Consider the following 22,238-nt stretch of genomic DNA (forward strand, 5'->3'; position numbering starts at 1 on the left):
ACTACTTTTGGGTGGTCCTCCCCCTGAATGTAGCTTTGCCAAAATGCATGAAATTTACATGATTTTGGAGAATTGTACTGCAGCTCACAGGGCCTAGAGTAATAGTAAAATGGTCACATTTTTTGTTAATGTCACTCTACTGCTGCTTGACGAAGCTGAGTTGCTGCAGAGACACTGGAGAGCAGTCTGCAGACACTGAACGAGAACACAACACTGGCTAAACCGTTTTTTTTTAAGAAGTCTCTACATCCTGTGAAAATTGGCCCAGATCCCCTTGCTTCCAAAGGAAAGTCTGTCCAGTGGACTTTTGAAACCTTGAATTTAGTTTTTTAAAGTGCTAATTCTAATAAAATCCAGAACTACCTAGGACGAATCCCGCACTGGTTGATGACTAAATATTTGTTATGCTATCAGCATGCTCATAGTTGTCATTACTATAAATGAAGCAGATTGTAGTGAAGCACAGATCTTGCTAATTTTAGGATGAGAACTGTAGGGGATGATCTTAGATTCAAGATGACAATGAAACTGAGCAGAAAAGTACTCCTAGATTTCTAATCCAGTTTTAATGGGGAGGTAGCATTCAAATGTGTGGGTTAGAGTCTGATCTCTTTTGCAGTGGGGTATATCATAAGTAACTCATTGAAGTCATAGGTGTTATAATGGTTGTTTAAATGAGAATCAGGATCATGGTCTGTGTGATGTAGGACAGAGATGATGGCAGTTCCACTACTTTTCTGTAATGATAGACTCTTCTCTGCACGGAATTGAGTCTCATTGTTATGCTAGACACTTCATAAGAGGTCTGATTCATGTTCTAGGAATTGTCTTTACAGAAAATTGAGTTATTGTGCTGGTAAACTAAGTGCTAGCTCTAGCCAAGGTTGTAGATTAGCTAAGAACTAACAAACTCACAGCTGGAAACCAAATCAGCTCATTTGTATGTTAGTTTTGTTCAAAATAGGTATTGTCTTAAGACTGGTTTCAGAGTAGCAGCCGTGTTAGTCTGTATCTGCAAAAAGAAAAGGAGGACTTGTGGCACCTTAGAGACTAACAAATTTATTTGAACATAAGCTCATGCATCTGATGAAGTGAGCTGTAGCTCACGAAAGCTTATGCTCAAATAAATGTTAGTCTCTAAGGTGCCACAAGTCCTCCTTTTCTTACAAGACTGTGTTTAGTGTTAAGACTCTATGAAATGTTGCATATATTAACTCACTTGTAACGTCTGTGTTCCAAGCTATAAGGAAATATGTAAGCTTTGATTTACAGCTTTGAAAATGTTTGCTCTGAATTTGTGAACCTAGGCACAGGAATTGTTCTCCCCCCCCCCCCACCTCCAGAGGACTGTCAAAAATTAAGTGGGCCATTATAAGACAAAAACATTAATTGCCCCATCCACCCGTGGCCAATGCCAGGTGCTTCAGAGGGAATTAACAGAACAGGTAATCATCAAGTGATCCATCCCCTATCTCCCATTCCCAGCTTCTGGCAAACAAAAACTAGGAATACAATCCCTGCCCATCCTGGCTAATAGCCATTGATGGGCCTATCCTCCATGAACATACCTAGTTCCTTTTTTAACCCTTTTATAGTATTAGCCTTCACAACATCCTCTGGCAAAGAGTTCCATAGGTTGACTGTGGATTGTGTGAAGAAATACTTTTTGTTTTTAAACCTGCTGCCTATTAATTTCATTTGATGGCCCCTAGTTCGTGTGTTATGAGACGGAGTAAATAACACTTCCTTATTTACTTTCTCCACACCAGTCATGATTTTATAGACCTTTATCATATCCTGAGTTGTCTCCTTTCCAAGCTGAAGAGTCCCAGTCTTATTAATCTCCATATGGAAGCTGTTCTATATTCCTAATTATTTTTGTTGTCATTTTCTGTACTTTTTCCAATGCCAATATCTTTTTTGATATGGGGTGACCAGATCTGCATGCAGTATTCAAGATGTGGGAGTACCATGGATTTATATAGAGGCAATATGATATTTTCTTTTATCTATCCCTTTCCTAATGATTCCCAACTTTGTTAGCTTTTTTGACAGCCGCTGCACATTGAGTGGATGTTTTCAGAAAACTATCCAGTGATTCCAAGATCTTTCTTGAGTGGTAATAGTTAATTTAGATGCCATTATTTTATATGTATAGTTGGAATTACGTTTTTCAAAGTGCATTACTTCACATTTAGGTTGGATATTAGGAAAAACTTTTTCATTAGGAGGGTGGTGAAACACAGGAATGCGTTACCTAGGGAGGTGGTGGAATCTCCTTCCTTAGAAGTTTTTAAGGTCAGGCTTGACAAAGCCCTGGCTGGGATGATTTAGTTGGGGATTGGCCCTGCTTTGAGCAGGGGGTTGGACTAGATGACCTCCTGAGGTCCCTTCCAACCCTGATATTCTGTCATTTATCAACACTGAATTTCATCTGCCATTTTGTTGTCCGTCCACCCAGTTTTGTGAAGTCCCTTTGTAACTCTTCACAGTCTGCTTTGGACTTGACTATCTTGAATAGTCTTGTATCATCTGCAAACGTTGCCACCTCATTGTTTAACCTCTTTTCCAGATCATTTATGAAAATGTTGAACAGTACTGGTCCCAGTACAGACATCACTATTTACCTCTGTCCATTCTGAAAACTGACTGTTTGTTCCTATCCTTTGTTTCCTATCTTTTTAACCAGTTACTGATCCAAGATCTAGGGTACCATTTGATCTGGGGTAAATGATTGGTCTCATGGGACTGGAAACAACTTGTGTGTGTGAGACCATTTATCATTAGTTCATCTTGCCAGGGTGGCAAGGTAGACTGGAGAGCCTAAGGGGATTGTCTGTGTACTCCATGGTAAGACTGGTACAGAGATCCAGGAATTCACATGTTACTGTTTGGTGAAATCGAATTATAGAACATACTATTAGTTTGGGGTGTCTGCCCTGTTTTTGATAGTCTGCCCTGAGGTAGGCACTCCCAGTCATGAGTCCATTCCCAACAGTTTGACACTTCTATCTAAATGGATAGTTCCCTTCTCCCTTGGCATGGGGAAGATGTGCACGTAACTTCCCCAATAATATTACTGTGAATAGTGCACACCTCAACGCCAATAGTTTATTTTATGGGCATTCAGTTGGCATGTTACTGACAGGGAAATCCCTTAGAAGTTTAATTTTGGAAAGTTTAACTTTAGCTGTGGACAGAACCTTACTGTCCAGCCTTTTTAAAAAAATAAGGCAACACTTAACACACATCCTCTCCATTCATTTAGTGTGTGTGTGTACAGACTTACACACTGATACCTTACTTCAAATGGTACTGTTGTGGAGGAATCTGGGCAATCAAATATAACAGTTAAGCAATTTTTGTTTCTTACCACAAGGAAATGACTGGAATATGTCTGCCTGATATTTGGTTTAAATTTTAAAGTCTCTCATTTAATAGAAGAGGATTTGATTGTGGGACTGAATTGTCATATAAAATTATCGTGTGGGCAGGTTGAATAGGTCTGGAATAACTTGCATATAAATTCACCACCTTGAAAAAATATCCTGCTAAAGTATGTACTGGCTTAAGGAAGCCTGTATGAATATCTGCAATGTTTATCGACCTTACTGTGAGCATGAGACGACTAAAACTTCTCAACATGAGAAATTCTGAAAGTAGAGAGATTCCTGGCGGGTACTAGTTGAAATATTGCACAATGTGCCTGAGAGCTGTGGCTTTATAAAAATACTTCGCTTTAAAAAAAATTAAAATAAAATAAAAAATATTAGCCAGAGCTCTGTCAATGCATATTATTTTCAAAAGTGCCTAAGTCTTGTTTTCATTTTCTGCTTTTGAAAAATGGGACATAAATTGGATTCTGGCTCCTAAGTCACTTAGGCACTTTTGAAAATTTTACTCAGTACCTTTGCTGATGTAGAAAACTGAGTAAAACGGCCCACTCTTAGTACTGATACCAATTTGTGATGAGCAGCAAATGCCAGCAAAGTTTTGAAAGAAGAAAATACAAAGGGGCCCAGAATGATTTGAAGTTAAGCATAAAAGAACTAAAGGGGGTTGAAGCCAGGGGCAAAACGCAATATTCTGTTTTTTCCTGTGGGCTTATGTACACTTAAAATGCTGCAGTGGTGCAGTTGCACTGCTTCAGTGAAGACACTACTTGTGCTGACAGGAGGGGCTCTCCTGTTAGAGTAGATAAACCACCTCCCTGAAAGCCAGTCGTTAGGGCGAAGGGAGAATTCTCACATTGATGTACCGCTGTCTACACTGGGTGTTCGGTGGGCTGAACTGCATCGCTTGGGGTGTGGATTTCAGTTATACTCAACTAATTCCCTAGCATAGACCCAGGCCGCCTCCGTCTGTAGGTAATGTGTGGGGGCGGGGGGAAATGATCCAGACCTTTGAAAAGGAGTATCCTGGAAACCAATGAAGCTGAGACAGCACAGGCAATAGGACAGCAAATTAAACAGAAGTCTGCCCTATGATATGGCAGCAAAATAAGCCAATGCACGTTTGAACTGTATATTTATCCCAACACTGGAACGTCTCTACATGCCTATGCGACATAACTGGAAAATGGTGTTCATTTCTGGGCATCTTAATCCTAGACATACATGGATAAATTGCACTGAATTCAGAGAAACCCTATAGAAAACAGGGTTCTGGAGGAATTGTTTCTTGGGGGGGATTTTAAAGGAATGAAATGTGTAGCTTGACTGAAAGGGTTGGACAGCAGAATCTGCAAACACTTTGAAGAATAAACAAAAGAATTTCAAAGGAATTATTTAGCATAAGATTGAAATGAGGATTCATACCACTGAAGATAGAAGGGAAAGGACATAGATCAAGATCAAAAGCAAATGCTAGTGAGCTTGTTGAATTAAATCAGTTCCTGTGCACTGAAGACAGAACTGAGAAGTCTTTTTTTGTGTAGGAACTTTGCATGACAGAAATGTGAACAGTCTGAACTCTAATTGAGAACTCATCTTAACTGTACAGAATTCCATGTGGGTCAGGAAGTTATCTGTGTCCTAGAGAGTCCATGACTCTGGGAAGCAGGCATGTTTGGTTTTCCTGTCTGCTCTCATTACCCCATGGAGTTCCTCAGCTTGCTGGGAACCTGGCTTCCTGTTCTAGTGGTGTGTATTTGCAACCTTTCTCCATAAGTATCCCTTTAGCTGCTTAGGGCAGTTGAATTCTGAGCTAGCTATGGGTATGCTGGTATATAAAGCTTTGAACACAAAACTATATTGTGCATGTTGAAATTTAACATCTGCTTCCATTGTGGGGAGCCAAACTGTTTTGAAGAATGCTAATAACTATGGATATTTGAAAAAGAAAACTAGTATTTTAGCCTTATTAAAATATTATGAAAACTGGAAGTGGATCCTTTCATCAGTCTCCGCAAATTTCTAAAAGGAATAATTCCCAATTGTTTAGAATGGAGATAAAAGTGGGGGAAAGTTACAGGGTAACAAACTTCAATCTGTGTGTCTTTATTAGGACAAGTCTTCTAAAATTCATGGAGGAATTACTGGTGCAGACTAACGCATTATCTTCAAGATGCATTGTAGTCCAATATAGATAAACTTACTTAGTTTTAATATGTAAAGTCCTTGGTATAAACAGGTGTATGGGAGTTGGCTCTTTGGATCAAGAACTGTAGATGGTCATTTATTATTTATTTGGTATATGCAATCGGATCAAGCCAAACCGATCAAGCGTTCTTATCAGCAATGTTCAGAGCATAAACACCTCCGGGAAGCTGTCATTTTGCAGTCCTCAACAATGTGCGTCCTGGTTTGTGGCTGCCCACATTGACGTAGTGGACGGTCTCTAAAATGCCACTGAAATTCTGCTGCTGCCACTTCTCCATCTCTAAGTATTCTGTCTGAATTGCAAGTGTAAAACTGCAGATTCTTGGAGCAGGTGGAGCTACTGTAATTAGTGTGAACGTGTCAGGAAATCCTGACTTCAAAATGCTGACCAACTGGGTTTACTACTTATGAGTAAGTAGAGAGCAGTACTGAGGTGACTGACAGCAAAAAATGTAAGAAAGATTGGCTTTACAAATGCAGCACTAAATCCTGTTCCTAAAAATCTCTAAGAATGTAGTTCAAGCAATTACCCATTAATGCAAAAATTTAAGAAAACCTCTCTAAACTAAGTTATGGAAAATTTGTTCTATATGGAGCTATCCCATACTTAGCCCTGGTCTACACTAGGACTTTAGGTCGAATTTAGCAGCATTAAATCAATGTAAACCTGCACCTGTCCACACGATGAAGCCCTTTATTTCGACTTAAAGGGCTCTTAAAATCGATTTCCTTACTCCACCCCTGACAAGTGGATTAGCGCCTAAATCGACGTTGCCGGCTCGAAATTGGGGTACTGTGGACACAATTCGACAGTATTGGCCTCCGGGAGCTATCCCAGAGTGCTCCATTGTGCCCACTCTGGACAGCGCTCTCAACTCAGATGCACTGGCCAGGTGGACAGGAAAAGAACCACGAACTTTTGAATCTCATTTCCTGTTTGGCCAGCGTGGCAAGCTGCAGGTGACCATGCAGATCTCATCAGCAGAGGTGACCATGATGGAGTCCCAGAATCGCAAAAGAGCTCCAGCATGGACCGAACGGGAGGTACGGGATCTGATCGCTGTATGGGGAGAGGAATCCGTGCATCAGAACTCCGTTCCAGTTTTTGAAATGCCAAAACCTTTGTGAAAATCTCCCAGGGCATGAAGGACAGAGGCCATAACAGGGACCCGAAGCAGTGCCGCGTGAAACTGAAGGAGCTGAGGCAAGCCTACCAGAAAACCAGAGAGGCGAACGGCCGCTCCAGGTCAGAGCCCCAAACATGCTACTTCTATGATGAGCTGCATGCCATTTTAGGGGGTTCAGCCACCACTACCCCAGCCGTGTTGTTTGACTCCTTCAATGGAGATGGAGGCAATACGGAAGCAGGTTTTGGGGACAAAGACGATGATGAGGTTGTAGATAGCTCACAGCAAGCAAGTGGAGAAACCGGTTTTCCCGACAGCCAGGAACTGTTTCTCACCCTGGACCTGTAGCCGGTACCCCCCGAACCCACCCAAGGCTGCCTCCTGGACCCAGCAGGCAGAGAAGGGACCTCCGGTGAGTGTACCTTTTTAAAATACTATACATGGTTTAAGAGCAAGCATGTGAAAGGATTACTTTGCCCTGGCATTCGCGGCTCTCCTGGATGTACTCCCAAAGCCTTTGCAAAAGGTTTCTGGGGAGGGCAGCCTTATTGCATCCTTCATGGTAGGACACTTTACCACTCCAGGCCAGTAACACATACTCGGGAATCATTGTACAACAAAGCATTGCAGTGTATGTTTGCTGGCGTTCAAACAACATCCGTTCTTTATCTCTCTGTGTTATCCTCAGGAGAGTGAGATATAATTCATGGTCACCTGGTTGAAATAGAGTGCTTTTCTTCAGGGGACACTCAGAGGAGCCCATTCCCACTGGGCTGTTTGCCTGTGGCTAAACAGAAATAGCCACAGGGAGGGGGCAGGGTTGAGGGGGTAGCCACGTGGTGGGGGGAGGCAAAATGCGACCTTGTAACAAAAGCACATATGCTATGTATGTAATGTTAACAGCAAGGTTTACCCTGAAAGAGTGTAGCGACTGTTTTATAAAATGTGTCTTTTTAAATACCGCTGTCCTTTTTTTCTCTACACCAGCTGCATGTGTTTCAATGATCACAGGATCTTCTCCTTCCCAGAGGCTAGTGAAGCTTAGAAAGAAAAAAAAAACGCACTCGAGATGAAATGTTCTCCGAGCTCATGCTGTCCTCCCACACTGACAGAGCACAGACGAATGCATGGAGGCAAATAATGTCAGAGTGCAGGAAAGCACAAAATGACTGGGAGGAGAGGTGGTGGGCTGAAGAGAGGGCTGAAGCTCAAATGTGGCAGCAGTGTGATGAGAGGAGGCAGGATTCAATGCTGAGGCCGCTGGAGGACCAAACCAGTATGCTCCAGTGTATGGTTGAGCTGCAGCAAAGGCAGCTGGAGCACAGACTGCCACTACAGCCCCTGTGTAACCAACCGCCCTCCTCCCCAGGTTCCATAGCCTCCACACCCAGACGCCCAAGAACGCGGTGGCGGGGCCACCGGCCAACCAGCCACTCCGCCACAGAGGATTGCCCAAAAAAAGAAGGCTGGCATTCAATAAATTTTAAAGTTGTAAACTTTTAAAGTGCTGTGTGGCATTTTCCTTCCCTCCTCCACCACCCCTCCTGGGCTACCTATTTGTGTGATGAATGAATAAAGAATGCATGAATGTGAAGCAACAATGACTTTATTGCCTCTGCAAGCAGTGATCGAAGGGAGGAGGGGAGGGTGGTTAGCTTACAGGGAAGTAGAGTGAACCAAGGGGTGGGGGGTTTCATCAAGGAGAAACAAACAGAACTTTCACACTGTAGCCTGGCCAGTCATGAAACTGGTTTTCAAAGCTTCTCTGATGCGTACCGCGCCCTTCTGTGCTCTTCTAACCGCCCTGGTGTCTGGCTGCGCATAACCAGCAGCCAGGCGATTTGCCTCAACCTCCCACCGCGCCATAAATGTCTCCCCCTTACTCTCACAGATATTGTGGAGCACACAGCAAGCAGTAATAACAGTGGGAATATTGGTTTCGCTGAGGTCTAAGCGAGTCAGTAAACTGCGCCAGCACGCTTTTAAACGTCCAAATGCACATTCTACCACCATTCTGCACTTGCTCAGCCTGTAGTTGAACAGCTCCTGACTACTGACCAGGCTGCCTGTGTACGGCTTCATGAGCCATGGCATTAAGGGGTAGGCTGGGTCCCCAAGGATACATATAGGCATTTCAATATCCCCAACAGTTATTTTCTGGTCTGGGAATAAAGTCCCTTCCTGCAGCTTTTGAAACAGACCAGAGTTCCTGAAGATGCGAGCGTCATGTACCTTTCCCGGCCATCCCATGTTGATGTTGGTGAAACGTCCCTTGTGATCCACCAGAGCTTGCAGCACTATTGAAAAGTACCCCTTGCGGTTTATGTACTCGGCGGCTTGGTGCTCCAGTGCCAAGATAAGGATATGGGTTCTGTCTATGGCCCCACCACAGTTAGGGAATCCCATTGCAGCAAAGCCATCCACTATGACCTGCACATTTCCCAGGGTCACTACCCTTGATAGCAGCAGATCTTTGATTGCATGGGCTACTTGCATCACAGCAGCCCCCACAGTAGATTTGCCCACTCCAAATTGATTCCCAACTGACCGGTAGCTGTCTGGCGTTGCAAGCTTCCACAGGGCTATCGCCACTCGCTTCTCAACTGTGAGGGCTGCTCTCATCTTGGTATTCATGCGCCTCAGGACAGGGGAAAGCAAGTCACAAAGTTCCATGAAAGTGCCCTTCCGCATGCAAAAGTTTCTCAGCCACTGGGAATCGTCCCAGACCCGCAACACTATGCGGTCCCACCAGTCTGTGCTTGTTTCCCGAGCCCAGAATCGGCATTCCAGAGCATGAACCTGCCCCATTAGCACCATGATGCATGCATTGGCAGGGCCCATGCTTTCAGAGAAATCTGTGTCCATGTCCTGATCACTCACGTGACCGCGCTGGCGTCGCCTCCTCGCCCGGTATCGCTTTGCCAGGTTCTGGTGCTGCATATACTGCTGGATAATGCGTGTGGTGTTTAACGTGCTCCTAATTGCCAAAGTGAGCTGAGTGGCCTCCATGCTTGCCTTGGTATGGCGTCCGCACAGAAAAAAGGCGCGAAACAATTGTCTGCCGTTGCTCTGACGGAGGGAGGGGCGACTGACGACACAGCTTACAGGGTTGGCTTCAGGGAGCTAAAATCAACAAAGGGGGTGGCTTTACATCAAGGAGTATTTCAGGCAGGACTTCACGGAGGGTTCCAATAAGAAATGGTGCACCTAAGTTATTGTTCTTATTGGAACAAGGAGGTTAGCCTGGCCTGTGATTGATACATGGCTAGATTTACCTCGCTGCACCTTCTCTGTGGGTGACTGCAGTGTGACCTAGAGGAATGAGTCCCCTAGACGGGGGAGGAGGCAAATGAGTACAAAACAAATCTGGTCTATTTCTTGTTTTGATCCACTCCATCTATCTTTTACATCTTTGGCTGGCAGCAGACGGTGCAGAAGGACTGCATGCCATCCACATCTCATGGCTGCCCGACAGAAGATGGTACAGTACGACTGCTAGCAATCCGTATCGCCTGCCCGCTCACCATAAGACGGTTCAATAGGACTGACTGCAGGACTAAAGAGAATGACCTGGTCAAGTCACTCCAAATTTAGTCCCTGCGCCCATGTCTGCCCAGGCGCTCCCAGCCGATGTGGCCAGGAGCACCTTGGACACAACGAGGACGGCTACCAGTCGTATTGCACCATCTGCTGCCAGAAGGCAGTGGGTTGCTGCTACTGTGTAGCAATGCCGTACCGTGTCTGCCAGCACCCAGGAGTCATAGGGTGACGGTTACCTGAGCGGGCTCCATGCTTGCCGTGGTATGGCATCTGCACAGGTAACCTCAGGAAAAAAGGCGCGAAACGATTGTCTGCCCTTGCTTTCATGGAGGGAGGGAGGGAAGGGGGGCCTGCCGATATGTACCCAGAACCACCCGTGACAATGTTTTAGCCCCATCAGGCATTGGGATCTCAACCCAGAATTCCAATGGGCAGCGGAGACTGCGGGAACTGTGGGATAGCTATCCACAGTGCAACGCTCCGGAAGTCGACTCTAGCCTCGGTACTGTGGAAGCACTCCGAGTTAATGCACTTAATGCACTTAGAGCATTTTCTGTGGGGACACACACACTCGAATATATAAAACCGATTTCTAAAAAACCGACTTCTATAAATTCGACCTTATTCTGTAGTGTAGACATACCCTTACAGTGCAATGGCAGTTACAATACTGTAGTGGAGATTACTAATACTGTTGACCTGTTTTAGTTTAAAATGAATACAAATACCCTTCAGAGGTTCATTCCCTCACCTCCGTGCACGAGCAATGCACTTCATGTGTGGGACTCGTGATATTTTTATTTTGATCAATGTCAGTCATTTCATAATAGGACGACTTAGCTAAAAGGCACTATGGCAGTGGCATGTTTGTCTCACTACAGGGTAGTACCTTTCCATATGAAATTATCATCACCTGAAAATAAGGAAACAAAATATTCAGGTATCTAAGCTATTAAATTACAATTATTACATGGGAACAAATTGGCCAACAGCTCGGCACTGCATCCAGACATGAAGACAGTTGAGTTCACCTACACTGGATTTCAGATGATAGTCTCTCGAAGGCTTCACATCCCAGGACCTGTCCTCTGGTCAAGAATTAAGATAGTTCTCTCTCAAGTTCCAGTCAATAGCACTTGTGCAGCTGCGTTTTCACTGCTGTTCTGTATACATGTCATGCCACAGGAGCGGAGTGCACTGCCAGTTCAGAAGCAAATTCAAACTAGAATCTCTAGCTGTACTTCCTTTGGGATAACAATCTACACCATTGGCATGGCCTGTCTAAAACCAATCTATGGTACAAACTCGTCATGCATAATGGCCATGAATCCCTTGTATTTCGGAACTCATGAGCATTCACATACTACCATTGTTTCAGGCTGCTTTGTGTTTTTGGCAATACTGACTTTGATTTTAAAAAAATTCAAGTTTTGGAGTAAATTGAGATCCTTACTGTAAGCATAGTCTCACCTTGAAACCTTGTTTAGGTGGATTCTGTTTTGTATCTCTATTCTGAATATGTTTTAACTGGCTGAGGAACAATGTGGCTTCATATAATCATGGAAGCGTAGGTTTGGAAGGGACCTCTAGAGTAATCTATTCCATCCCCTTGCACTGAGGGAGGACCAAGTATACCTACACCATCCCTGACCGATTGTTTTGTCTTAAATAGAAAAAATCTCTGATGGGGCTCCTGAGTTGCTGTTTTTGTTTCTGGACTCATGGTTTGGGATTTCTAAAGGGAACTGAGCACTGAACTCCCCTTTGAATCCTTTGAAAACTCCTCCTATGCTTTATGAGAGCATGGAGTATTGGAAATTTCCCATGTTCTGTTCCCTTGACAGATTAAAGCTAATATGCCTTATTCTCAATCACTTTACACCCCATGTAGATGCTTACACCTGTGCAAAGTGAATATAAAATGCTGCTATTCTGTAGGGTCCTTTCTGAGCCAAATTGATAAGATGAACTATCTTGTAAAGCAAACGTTTTCTTATAGTCATAAGTATGGCCCCGTTGTTTTACCAGTTGCTTTATAGTATTGGTGAGTTAATTAAAGCTAAATTATGTGCCTTATGGGAAGTATTTGACATGTTTATCTTTTCAGAGTCCGCTCCTCTTCTCCCGAATAGTATTGGAAGTGCTAGATTCCCCTATGGTACTTTCTAGTGCTCTGGGAAGGAGTTTTAAGCTTTTTTTTAAAGCTTTTTAAGCTTGTTTTGCCATTACATTCCTTCACAGTTCTTTTAATTTCTAGTTAAAAATAGATTCAGCAGTATGTGGTGAGTGCCCATCTCCTCTCCTGCTCCTGTTAGCTAGATTGAGGGGTGCTGAAAATGTAATAACCACCCCATAATATCCAGATCTTCATCCGCTTAGGTCTCGCAACTTCCAGTTAGTTGTGGCACAGTGGGGGCTCCCCTGTGACAGCCCATCATATCCCACTTACCTAATCTCCTGTAGACGCACTATGAAGTTCTGTGATGCGAGTCTCAACCTAGCTAATGGGGAGGACATTTGACACACATGGCAGAGTTAAGACCGTAGGGGTACATTTTGGACATCTAATTACAAAACCTCAGTATCTAAAGAGACCATTGGTATTCTTCCCCTTTTAAAATGGGAGTCAGTAGTTTTGGGTTCATATTGTTTCTGCTGTTTGGAGTAACCAGTATATTCATTACAAGGGCACATTATATAAAAAATATTTCATTCCTTCTATAACTTGTGTTTTATTTTCAGGCTTCATAGAGCCCAGTGTGCAATTAAACAGACTCAGGTAACTGTTCAGAAAATAGGAAGGGAGATTGAAGAAAAACTGAGACTTACATCCACAAGCAATGGACTGGTAGGCTTTGACATTCAACTTTGAAATCTTACTCTTCCTTAAAAGAATGCAGTTAAATGATGCCCAATGGACACAAGCATCTTTTAAAACTTCAGTATAAAACACCCTTTACATTTAATATCAGCTATTTTGAATGGAAACTTATCTGGAAAGTGCAATGTATTGGATTTTGGATTACATCTACATAACAGAGAAGGTGGGGGGGGGGATTAATAGGTCACTTTATATTTTACATTGCTAATGCGTAAACATCAACTGTATAATGAACACACAACATTTGCCAGCAAAAATAAAATTTTAGAGATTGGGATTAATGATCTACCAGTGGAAAAAGTGTGGTGGTTTCTAGTTGTTTGGGTTGAGTCTAATAATTGTACTACTTTGCAGCCCAGTCTTTTGGGCTCAGCACAATGCGTGTAACAACTTCTCAAACACACAAATGACACAGCCATTATAAATATTTACTGTGATTTAGTTATAGCTTTGTATTCTTGTCCTCACTGGCTTTTAGAGAGAAGCAACATATTAGCACTAGTTTCTCTCACAGAAGAGCTGAGCTCAGTTCAGTGCTGTGAGCTAATATAGCCAAAACTGTTCATGGTGACTTCATTTAGAAATTTATATTGGCATCCATTGGCAGGCTTCTGGCGCCTTGTATCCATTTGAAAAAAAAAAAGCCAATCATTTTGTGATGTGCTAGGTCCTGGACTGAGAATACTGAACTAATTTCAGTAAGTGTCTCAAACTAGGCAAAGGTTTTGACAAAATATGGAATATCCATGTTTAATCCTGTTAACTATAGAGTGGGTGAAAAGTAATTATTCATTTTACTCACGTGACAAACCTTTAGATCCAAAGATTTGGTGTATATTTTGATGAGTGGCTCTTTCAAAATTTGGTTCATTGTCTTTAGTACTGATTCATAGATTCATAGATATTTAGGTCAGAAGGGACCATTATGATCGTCTAGTCTGACCTCCTGCACAACGCAGGCCACAGAATTTCACCCACCACTCCTACAAAAAAAACCCTCACACCTATATGTGCTATTGAAGTCCTCAAATTGTAGTTTAAAGACTTCAAGGAGCAGAGAATCCTCCAGCAAGTGACCTGTGCCCCATGCTACAGAGGAAGGCAAAAAACCTCCAGGGCCTCTTCCAATCTGCCCTGGAGGAAAATTCCTTCCCGACCCCAGATATGGCGATGAGCTAAACCCTGAGCATATGGGCAAGATTCATCAGCCAGATACTACAGAAAATTCTTTCCTGGGTAACTCGGATCTCACCCCATCTAATATCCCATCACAGGCCATTGGGCCTATTTACCATGAATATTTAATTACCAAAACCATGTTATCCCATCATACGATCTCCTCCATAAACTTATCAAGTTTAATCTTAAAGCCAGATAGATCTTTTGCCCCCACTGCTTCCCTCGGAAGGCTATTCGAAAACTTCACTCCTCTGATGGTTAAAAACCTTCGTCTAATTTCTAGTCTAAATTTCCTAGTGGCCAGTTTATATCCATTTGTTCTTGTGTCCACATTGGTACTGAGCTTAAATAATTCCTCTCCCTCTCTGGTATTTATCCCTCTGATATATTTATAGAGAGCAAGCATATCTCCCCTCAGCCTTCTTTTAGTTAGGCTAAACAAGCTAAGCTCCCTGAGTCTCCTTTCATAAGACAAGTTTTCCATTCCTCGGATCATCCTAGTAGCCCTTCTCTGTACCTGTTCCAGTTTGAATTCATCCTTCTTGAACATGGGAGACCAGAACTGCAAACAGTATTCCAGGTGAGGTCTCACCAGTGCCTTGTATAACGGTACTAAAACCACCTTATCCCTATTGGAAATACTTCTCCTGATGCATCCCAAGACTGCATTAGCTTTTTCACAGCCATATCACATTGGCGGCTCATAGTCATCCTATGATCAACCAATACTCCAAGGTCCTTTTCCTCCTCCGTTACTTCTAATTGATGCATCCCTAGCTTATAACTAAAATTCTCGTTATTAATCCCTAAATGCATGACCTTACACTTCTCACTATTAAATTTCATCCTATTACTATTACTCCAGTTTACAAGGTCATCCAGATCCTCCTGTAGGGTATCCTTGTCCTTCTCTAAATTGGCGGTACCTCCCAGCTTTGTATCATCTGCAAACTTTATTAGCACATTCCCACTTTTTGTGCCAAGGTCAGTAATAAAAAGATTGGTCCCAAAACCAATCCTTGAGGAACTCCACTGATAACCTCCCTCCAGCCTGACAGTTCACCTTTCAGTAGGACCCGTTGTAGTCTCCCCTTTAACCAATTCCTTATCCACCTTTCAGTTTGCCTATTGATCCCCATCTTATCCAATTTAATATTCCCCATGTGGCACAGTATCAAATGTCTTACTAAAATCTAGGTAAATTAGATCCACTGCGTTTCCTTTGTCTAAAAAATCTGTTACTTTCTCAAAGAAGGCGATCAGGTTGGTTTGGCACGATCTACCTTTTGTAAAACCATATTGTATTTTGTTCCATTTACCATTGACTTCACTGTCCTTAACTACCTTCTCCTTCAAAATTTTTTCCAAGACCTTGCATGCTACAGATGTGAAACTAACAGGCCTATAATTACCCGGATCACTTTTTTTCCCTTTCATAAAAATAGGAACTATGTTAGCAATTCTCCAATCATACAGTACAACCCCTGAGTTTACAGATTCATTAAAAAAAATCTTGCTAATGGGCTTGCAATTTCTTCTGCCAATTCCTTTAATATTCTTGGATGAAGATTATCTGGGCCCCCCAATTTAGTCCCATTAAGCTGTCTGAGTTTCGCTTCTACCTCAAATATGGTAATGTCTACCTCCATATCCTCATTCCCGTTTGTCATGCTACCATTATCCCTAAGATCCTCTTTAGTCTTATTAAAGACTGAGGCAAAGTATTTGTTTAGATATTGGGCCATGCCTAGATTATCCTTGACCTCCACTCCATCCTCAGTGTTTAGTGGTCCCACTTCTTTTTGTTTTCTTCTTATTGATATGACTATAGAACCTTTTACTATTGGTTTTCATTCCCTTTGCAAGGTCCAACTCTACTTGACTTTTAGCCTGTCTCACTTTATCCCTACATGTTCTGACCTCAATAATGTAGCTTTCCTTGTGGATCCCTCCCTTCTTCCACTCCCTATATGCTTTCTGCTTTTTCTTAATCACCTTTCTGAGATGCTTGCTCATCCAGCTTGGTCTACAACTCCTGCCTAGGAATTTTTTCCCCTTACTTGGGATGCAGGCTTCCTATAGCTTCTGCAGCTTTGATTTAAAATAATCCCAGGCCTCCTCTACCTTTAGATCCATAAATTCTTCAGTCCAATCCACTTCCCTAACTAATTTCCTTAATTTTTGAAAGTCAGCCCTTTTGAAATCAAAAACCCTAGTTGCAGATTTATTTTTGTTAATCCTTCCGTTCAGTTTGAACTGAATTAGCTCATGATCACTTGAGCCAAGATTATCCCCTACAACCATTTCTTCTATGAGGTCCTCACTACTCACCAAAACCAAATCTAAAATGGCATCCCCTCTAGTCGGTTCAGCAACTACTTGCTGAAGGAATCCATCAGCTATCGCATCTAGGAAAATCTGAGCCCTATTATTATTACTAGCACTCGTCCTCCAGTCTATATCTGGGAAGTTAAAGTCTCTCGTGATCACACAGTTTCCATTAGTATTTACTTTATTAAAAACATTAAAAAGGGCTCTATCCATATCCAAATTAGATCCCGGCAGTCTATAGCACACCCCAAGCACTATCCCAGGGGAGGCTCTAATAGTTTTCTTCCCCAATTTAATTTTTGCCCAGACAGACTCAGTCATATCCATTTCATCGCTTCTTATTTCTTTACATTCTATCTCACCATTGATATACAGTGCTACTCCACCACCTTTACCTTTATTTCAGTCTTTCCTAAACAGCACATACCCTTCAATACCTGTAGTCCAGTCATGACTACTATTCCACCATGTTTCTGTTATCCCTATAATATCTGGTTTCACTTCCTGCACCATAGCTCTAGTTCCTCCATTTTGTTACCTAGGCTCCTCGCATTAGTGTACAAACATCTTAATTTTTGCTGTTTGGCCTCACTCACATTCTGTACCCTATTAGGCATGGTTATTTTACTACCAGTATAACCTATTAGACTTGTATCTATACTGCCCTTCCTCCTACCCATGGCTGTATCTACTCTTACTTAATTTTCTTTCCTCTCAATGCTAAATTCTAGCGTGGAGATTACCTGGACATCTCCCAACCATCTCCCCCTAATTCCTAGTTTAAAGCTCTCTTAATCAGTTGTGCCAGCCTCCATCCTAGAAGTCCATTTCCTTCCCTACTCAGATGAAGTCCATCCCAAGAGAACTGTCCTCTATCCATGAATGCCTCCCAGTGGCCATACATCCCAAAGCCCTCCTTATGGCACCACTGCCTAAGCCATCTGTTGATAGTCATAATCTTGTCACACCTTTGTTGCCCTTCTGTAGTGGGATTCTGCCTGTTCCTAGAGATCACCTGAGCCTCAATTTCCTTAAGCGTCTTCCCCAGCCTAGCATAGTCTCCCTTAATACTTTCCAGCGAGAATCTAGCCGTATCATTTGTTCCCACATGAAGGATAATTAGGGGATTCTTTCCCGCTTCCTTTAGAATCCTTTTCAACCTCAGATCTATATCCCGTATCTTAGCACCTGGAAGACAGTACACCCTCCTATTCTCTGGATCAGCTCTGGTTACAGGCCTATCTATTCTTCTCAGTAAAGAGTCCCCAATCACATAGACCTGTCTTTTCCTAGTGAGGGTGCTATTCTCCAGTCTATCCCCGGTTCCCTCTGGCTGCAAGTTCTTTCCATTCCTGTTCTCCCTTGTAATCCTCTTTAACCCATCCTGTATCCTCCTGGGGCTCATATTTGGTGTAATCTCCATTAACTCTTCCCCTTTTCCTATAGGACTAGCCGCTCTTCTCTTCTTCCTTGCCCTTCCACCTTCAGTGACTACCTGCTGAGCCCCTTCTTCATTTTCCAACTCTGCATACCTATTCTTAAGCTCTATTTCTCCTTCACTAGCCCGTCTCTTCCTCTGCCTGTTTCTTTTAGTCACATGCTTCCACTGACCACTTTCCTCACCCAGTCTCCCCTCAGAATTCCCCAGTCCTGCTTCCATCTGCAAGTCTGAGCTTTTCCCTTCAGATACCTCATGTCTTTGCTTCATAATCTGCTCAAACCCCTTCCTAAACTCTACCAGACTTTCCACCTGCATCTTCAAACCTTGGATCTTTTCCTCCATCAGCTCTATCAGACGGCATTTCATGCAGACAAAACTCTTACCAGGTGCCCCCTCCAGGATCACGTACATACCACAGCTTCCACATCCAGTCATCTTCATTGTGTCTTCCGCTACATGGGTCACTCCCACTGCTGCTTCTGTGTCTGTCATTGCCTTTCCACCTAAATCCTGTTAAGCTGGGAAACACACACCACACCAAAACACCACCACCCACAACAAACAACAAGCACCACAAGACAAACTCCCACTCAAACTCCCCTGTTTACAGCTCTGTTTGCTAGCTCCTGTGCCGCTGCAGCTGTCTGTGCCACTGCCTGACTGGCTGCTACCTTTTAGGACCCCTAGTGAGAGAAGCCCCGCCCCCTAAATCAGGGCTCAGCTTCAGGTGTGCAGTGTTTCTAGCTATCTTTCCATATGCCGTATGTACAGATATATTTCCCTACAGGTACAGATGCTACTGTGCAAAGTAGTATATAAAATATATATACTAGACCCAGTCAAAATGCTGTAGCTTCCCAACAGACTTGCGTGTTACATCAGACAAAGCCAGACTTGATAGGCTAGTTTCTGGGAAATGATGCTGTCTCCATTGATACCTTTTCCTCTGCTGCCCTCGAAGCATATTATTGTGTGCATGTTCCCGTTTAAAAAAAAAAAAAAAATCAGTAACTGAAAATCCTATTGGTAACTATAATTTAGGCATGGTTTCTTGGCAACTGGTTAGCCCAACCTTTGGTGCTGCTGCCAGGGAATGCACATAATTGAATCGGTTACTGTGTTTAATTCAGGTAATCTTTTCGGTATATTTATTGATAATCTTCTTCTTTTTTTTTTTATAGAAAAAAAAGAGTGAGTGTTTACAGTTGAAGATTTTGGTGCTTCGGCATGAGCTGGAGAGGCAGAAGAAGGCACTGGGTCGAGAGGTGGCCTTATTGCATAAGAAACAAAATATGTTACTTGACAAAGGTGAGTGCAGAATGAAAGGAATTTTCCAGTGCCAATATTCACAACTCCCTATCCAAAAGGCCAAGTAGCCTGCTTTGAGAGCATGAAAACTACTACAAAAGTGATATAGCTTCAAGTCAGCAGCACTGCTATGGGTAGCTGCATGGCCCCACAGTATGCTAACATTTTTATGGCTGACTTAGAACATCGCTTCCTTAGCTCTCGTCCGCTAACACTCCTACTCTACTTGCGCTACATTGATGACATCTTCATCATCTGGACCCATGGAAAAGAAACCCTTGAGGAATTCCACCATGATTTCAACAATTTCCATCCCATCCTCAACCTCAACCTAGACCAATCCACACAAGCGGTCCATTTCCTGGACACTACTGTGCTAATAAGCGATGTTTACATAAACACCACCCTATACCGGAAACCTGCTGACCACTATACCTACCTATATGCCTCCAGCTTCCATCCAGGACACACCACACGATCCATTGTCTACAGCCAAGCTCTAAGATACAACCACATTTGCTCTAATCCCTCAGACAGAGACAAACACTTACAAGATCTCTATTAAGCATTCTTAAAACTACAATACCCACCTGCTGAAGAAACAGATTGACAGAGCCAGAAGAGTAGCCAGAAGTCACCTACTACAGGACAGGCCCAACAAAAAAAATAACAAAACGCCACTAGCTGTCACCTTGAGCCCCCAGCTAAAACCTCTCCAGCGCATCATCACAGATTTACAGCCTATCCTGAAAAATGATCCTTCACTCACAGATCTTGGGAGACAGACAGCCCCCCAACCTGAAGCAAATACTCTCCAGCAACCACACACCAAAAACACTAACCCAGGAACCTATCCTTGCAACAAAGCCTGATGCCAACTCTGTCCACATATTTATTCAAGTGACACCATCATAGGACCTGATTACATTAGCCACGCCATCAGGGGCTCGTTCACCTGCACATCTACCAATGTGATCTATGCCATCATGTGCCAGCAATGCCCCTCTGCCATGTACATTGGCCAAACCGGACAGTCTCTACGCAAAAGAATAAATGGACACAAATCTGACATCAAGAATCATAACATTCAAAAACAGGTAGGAGAACACTTCAGCCTCTCTGGCCACTCACTAAAAGATTTAAGGGTGGCGATTTTTGCAACAGAAAAGCTTCAAAAACAGACTCCAACAGGAAACTGCTGAGCTTGAATTAATATGCAAACTAGATACCATTAACTTGGGTTTGAATAGAGACTGGGAGTGGCTGGGTCATTACACATATTGAATCTATTTCCCTAAGTTAAGTATCCTCATACCTTCTTGTCAGCCGTCTAAATGGGCCATCCTGATTATCACTGCAAAAGTTTTTTTTTCTCCTGCTGATAATAGCTCATCTTAATTAGCCTCTCAGAGTTTGTATGGCAACTTCCAACTTATCTGTATGTATATATATATTTCTTCTTACTATATGTTCCATTCTATGCATCCAATGAAGTGGGCTGTAGCCCACGAAAGCTTATGCTCTAATAAAATTGTTAGTCTCTAAGGTGCCGCAAGTATTCCTGTTCTTTTTGCGGATACAGACTAACGCTGCTGCTCCTCTGCTCATCTTGTATACGTAGTTGGATTCCCACTTTAAAGTTTGCAGCCATATGTGACATCTTGAGTCCAAAAGGCTTGCACTTAGCCTGTGCAAGCTCTGTATTAAAAGAATTATCAAGTCACAGCATACCAGAGTGATATTAGAATATGCAAGTGAAGTGACATCAAAAATACTTGTCTGATATCAATCAGGCCTAACAGCTAAAAACACATAAGATTGCTGTATGTGGAGATCACACCAAGAAAGTCAAAGAACTGGAAGGGACCTCGAGAGGTCATCTAGTCCAGTCCCCTGCACTCGTGGCATGACTAATGATCTAGACCATTCCTGATAAGTGGTTGCCTAACCTGCTCTTAAAAGTCTCCAATGATGGAGATTCCACAACCTCCCTAGGCAATTTATTCCAGTGCTTAACCACTCTACAGTTAGGAAGTTTTTTCCTAATGTCCAACCTAAACCTCCCTTGCTGCAATTTAAGCCTGTTACTTCTTGTCCTATCCTGAGAGATTAAGAAAAAAATTTTTTTTCTTCCTCCTACTTGTAACAACCTTTACATACTTAAACTGTTATGTCCCCTCTCAATAGTCTCTTTTTTCCAGACTAAACAAACCCAATTTTTTTCAAGTTTCCCTCATAGGTCGTTTTCTAGATCTTTAATCATTTTTGTTGCTCTTCTCTGGACTCTCTCCAATTTGTCCACATCCTTCCTGAAATGTGGGGCCCAGAACTGGACACACTACTCCTGTTGAGGCCTGAGTAGAGCAGAAGAATTACTTCTCATGTCTTGCTTTCAACACTCCTTCTAATACATCCCAGAATATTTGCTTTTTTTTGCAACAGCTTTACACTGTTGACTCATATTTAGCTTGTCGTCCACTATGACCCCTCAGATCCCTTTCCACAGTACTCCTTCCTAGGCAGTAATTTCCCATTTTATGTGTGTGCAACTGATTTGTTCCTTCCTTAATGGAGTACTTTACATTTGTCCTTATTGAATTTCATCCTGTTTACCTCAGACCATTTCTCCAGTTTGTCGAGATCATTTTGAATTTTAATCCTATCCTCCAAAGCACTTGCAACTCCTCCCAGCTTGGAATTGTCTGCAGACTTTTTACTCTGTATGCCATTATCTTAAATCTTTGATGAAGATATTGAACAGAACAGCATGACTGAACCACTGATAAATACTCTCTCTGGGAACAGTTTTCCAACCACTTTTGCACCCACCT

The 22,238-nt window shown here is 42.7% G+C and overlaps 1 protein-coding gene across 5 annotated transcripts in view; it reads left to right on the plus strand.

The window, feature by feature from the left end:
* UVRAG (UV radiation resistance associated) overlaps window positions 1-22,238 on the plus strand; it is a 163,412-nt gene that overhangs the window by 58,228 nt on the left and 82,946 nt on the right. For all 5 annotated transcript variants that reach the window (XM_073335056.1, XM_073335055.1, XM_073335049.1 and 2 more), the window contains 2 exons: window positions 13,010-13,115; window positions 19,281-19,407. In XM_073335056.1, coding sequence (XP_073191157.1) covers window positions 13,010-13,115; window positions 19,281-19,407 — 233 coding nt within the window. The remainder of the gene's footprint in view (window positions 1-13,009; window positions 13,116-19,280; window positions 19,408-22,238) is intronic.

This window comes from Lepidochelys kempii, chromosome 1 (assembly GCF_965140265.1).
Source record: "Lepidochelys kempii isolate rLepKem1 chromosome 1, rLepKem1.hap2, whole genome shotgun sequence".
NCBI lineage: Eukaryota > Metazoa > Chordata > Testudines > Cheloniidae > Lepidochelys > Lepidochelys kempii.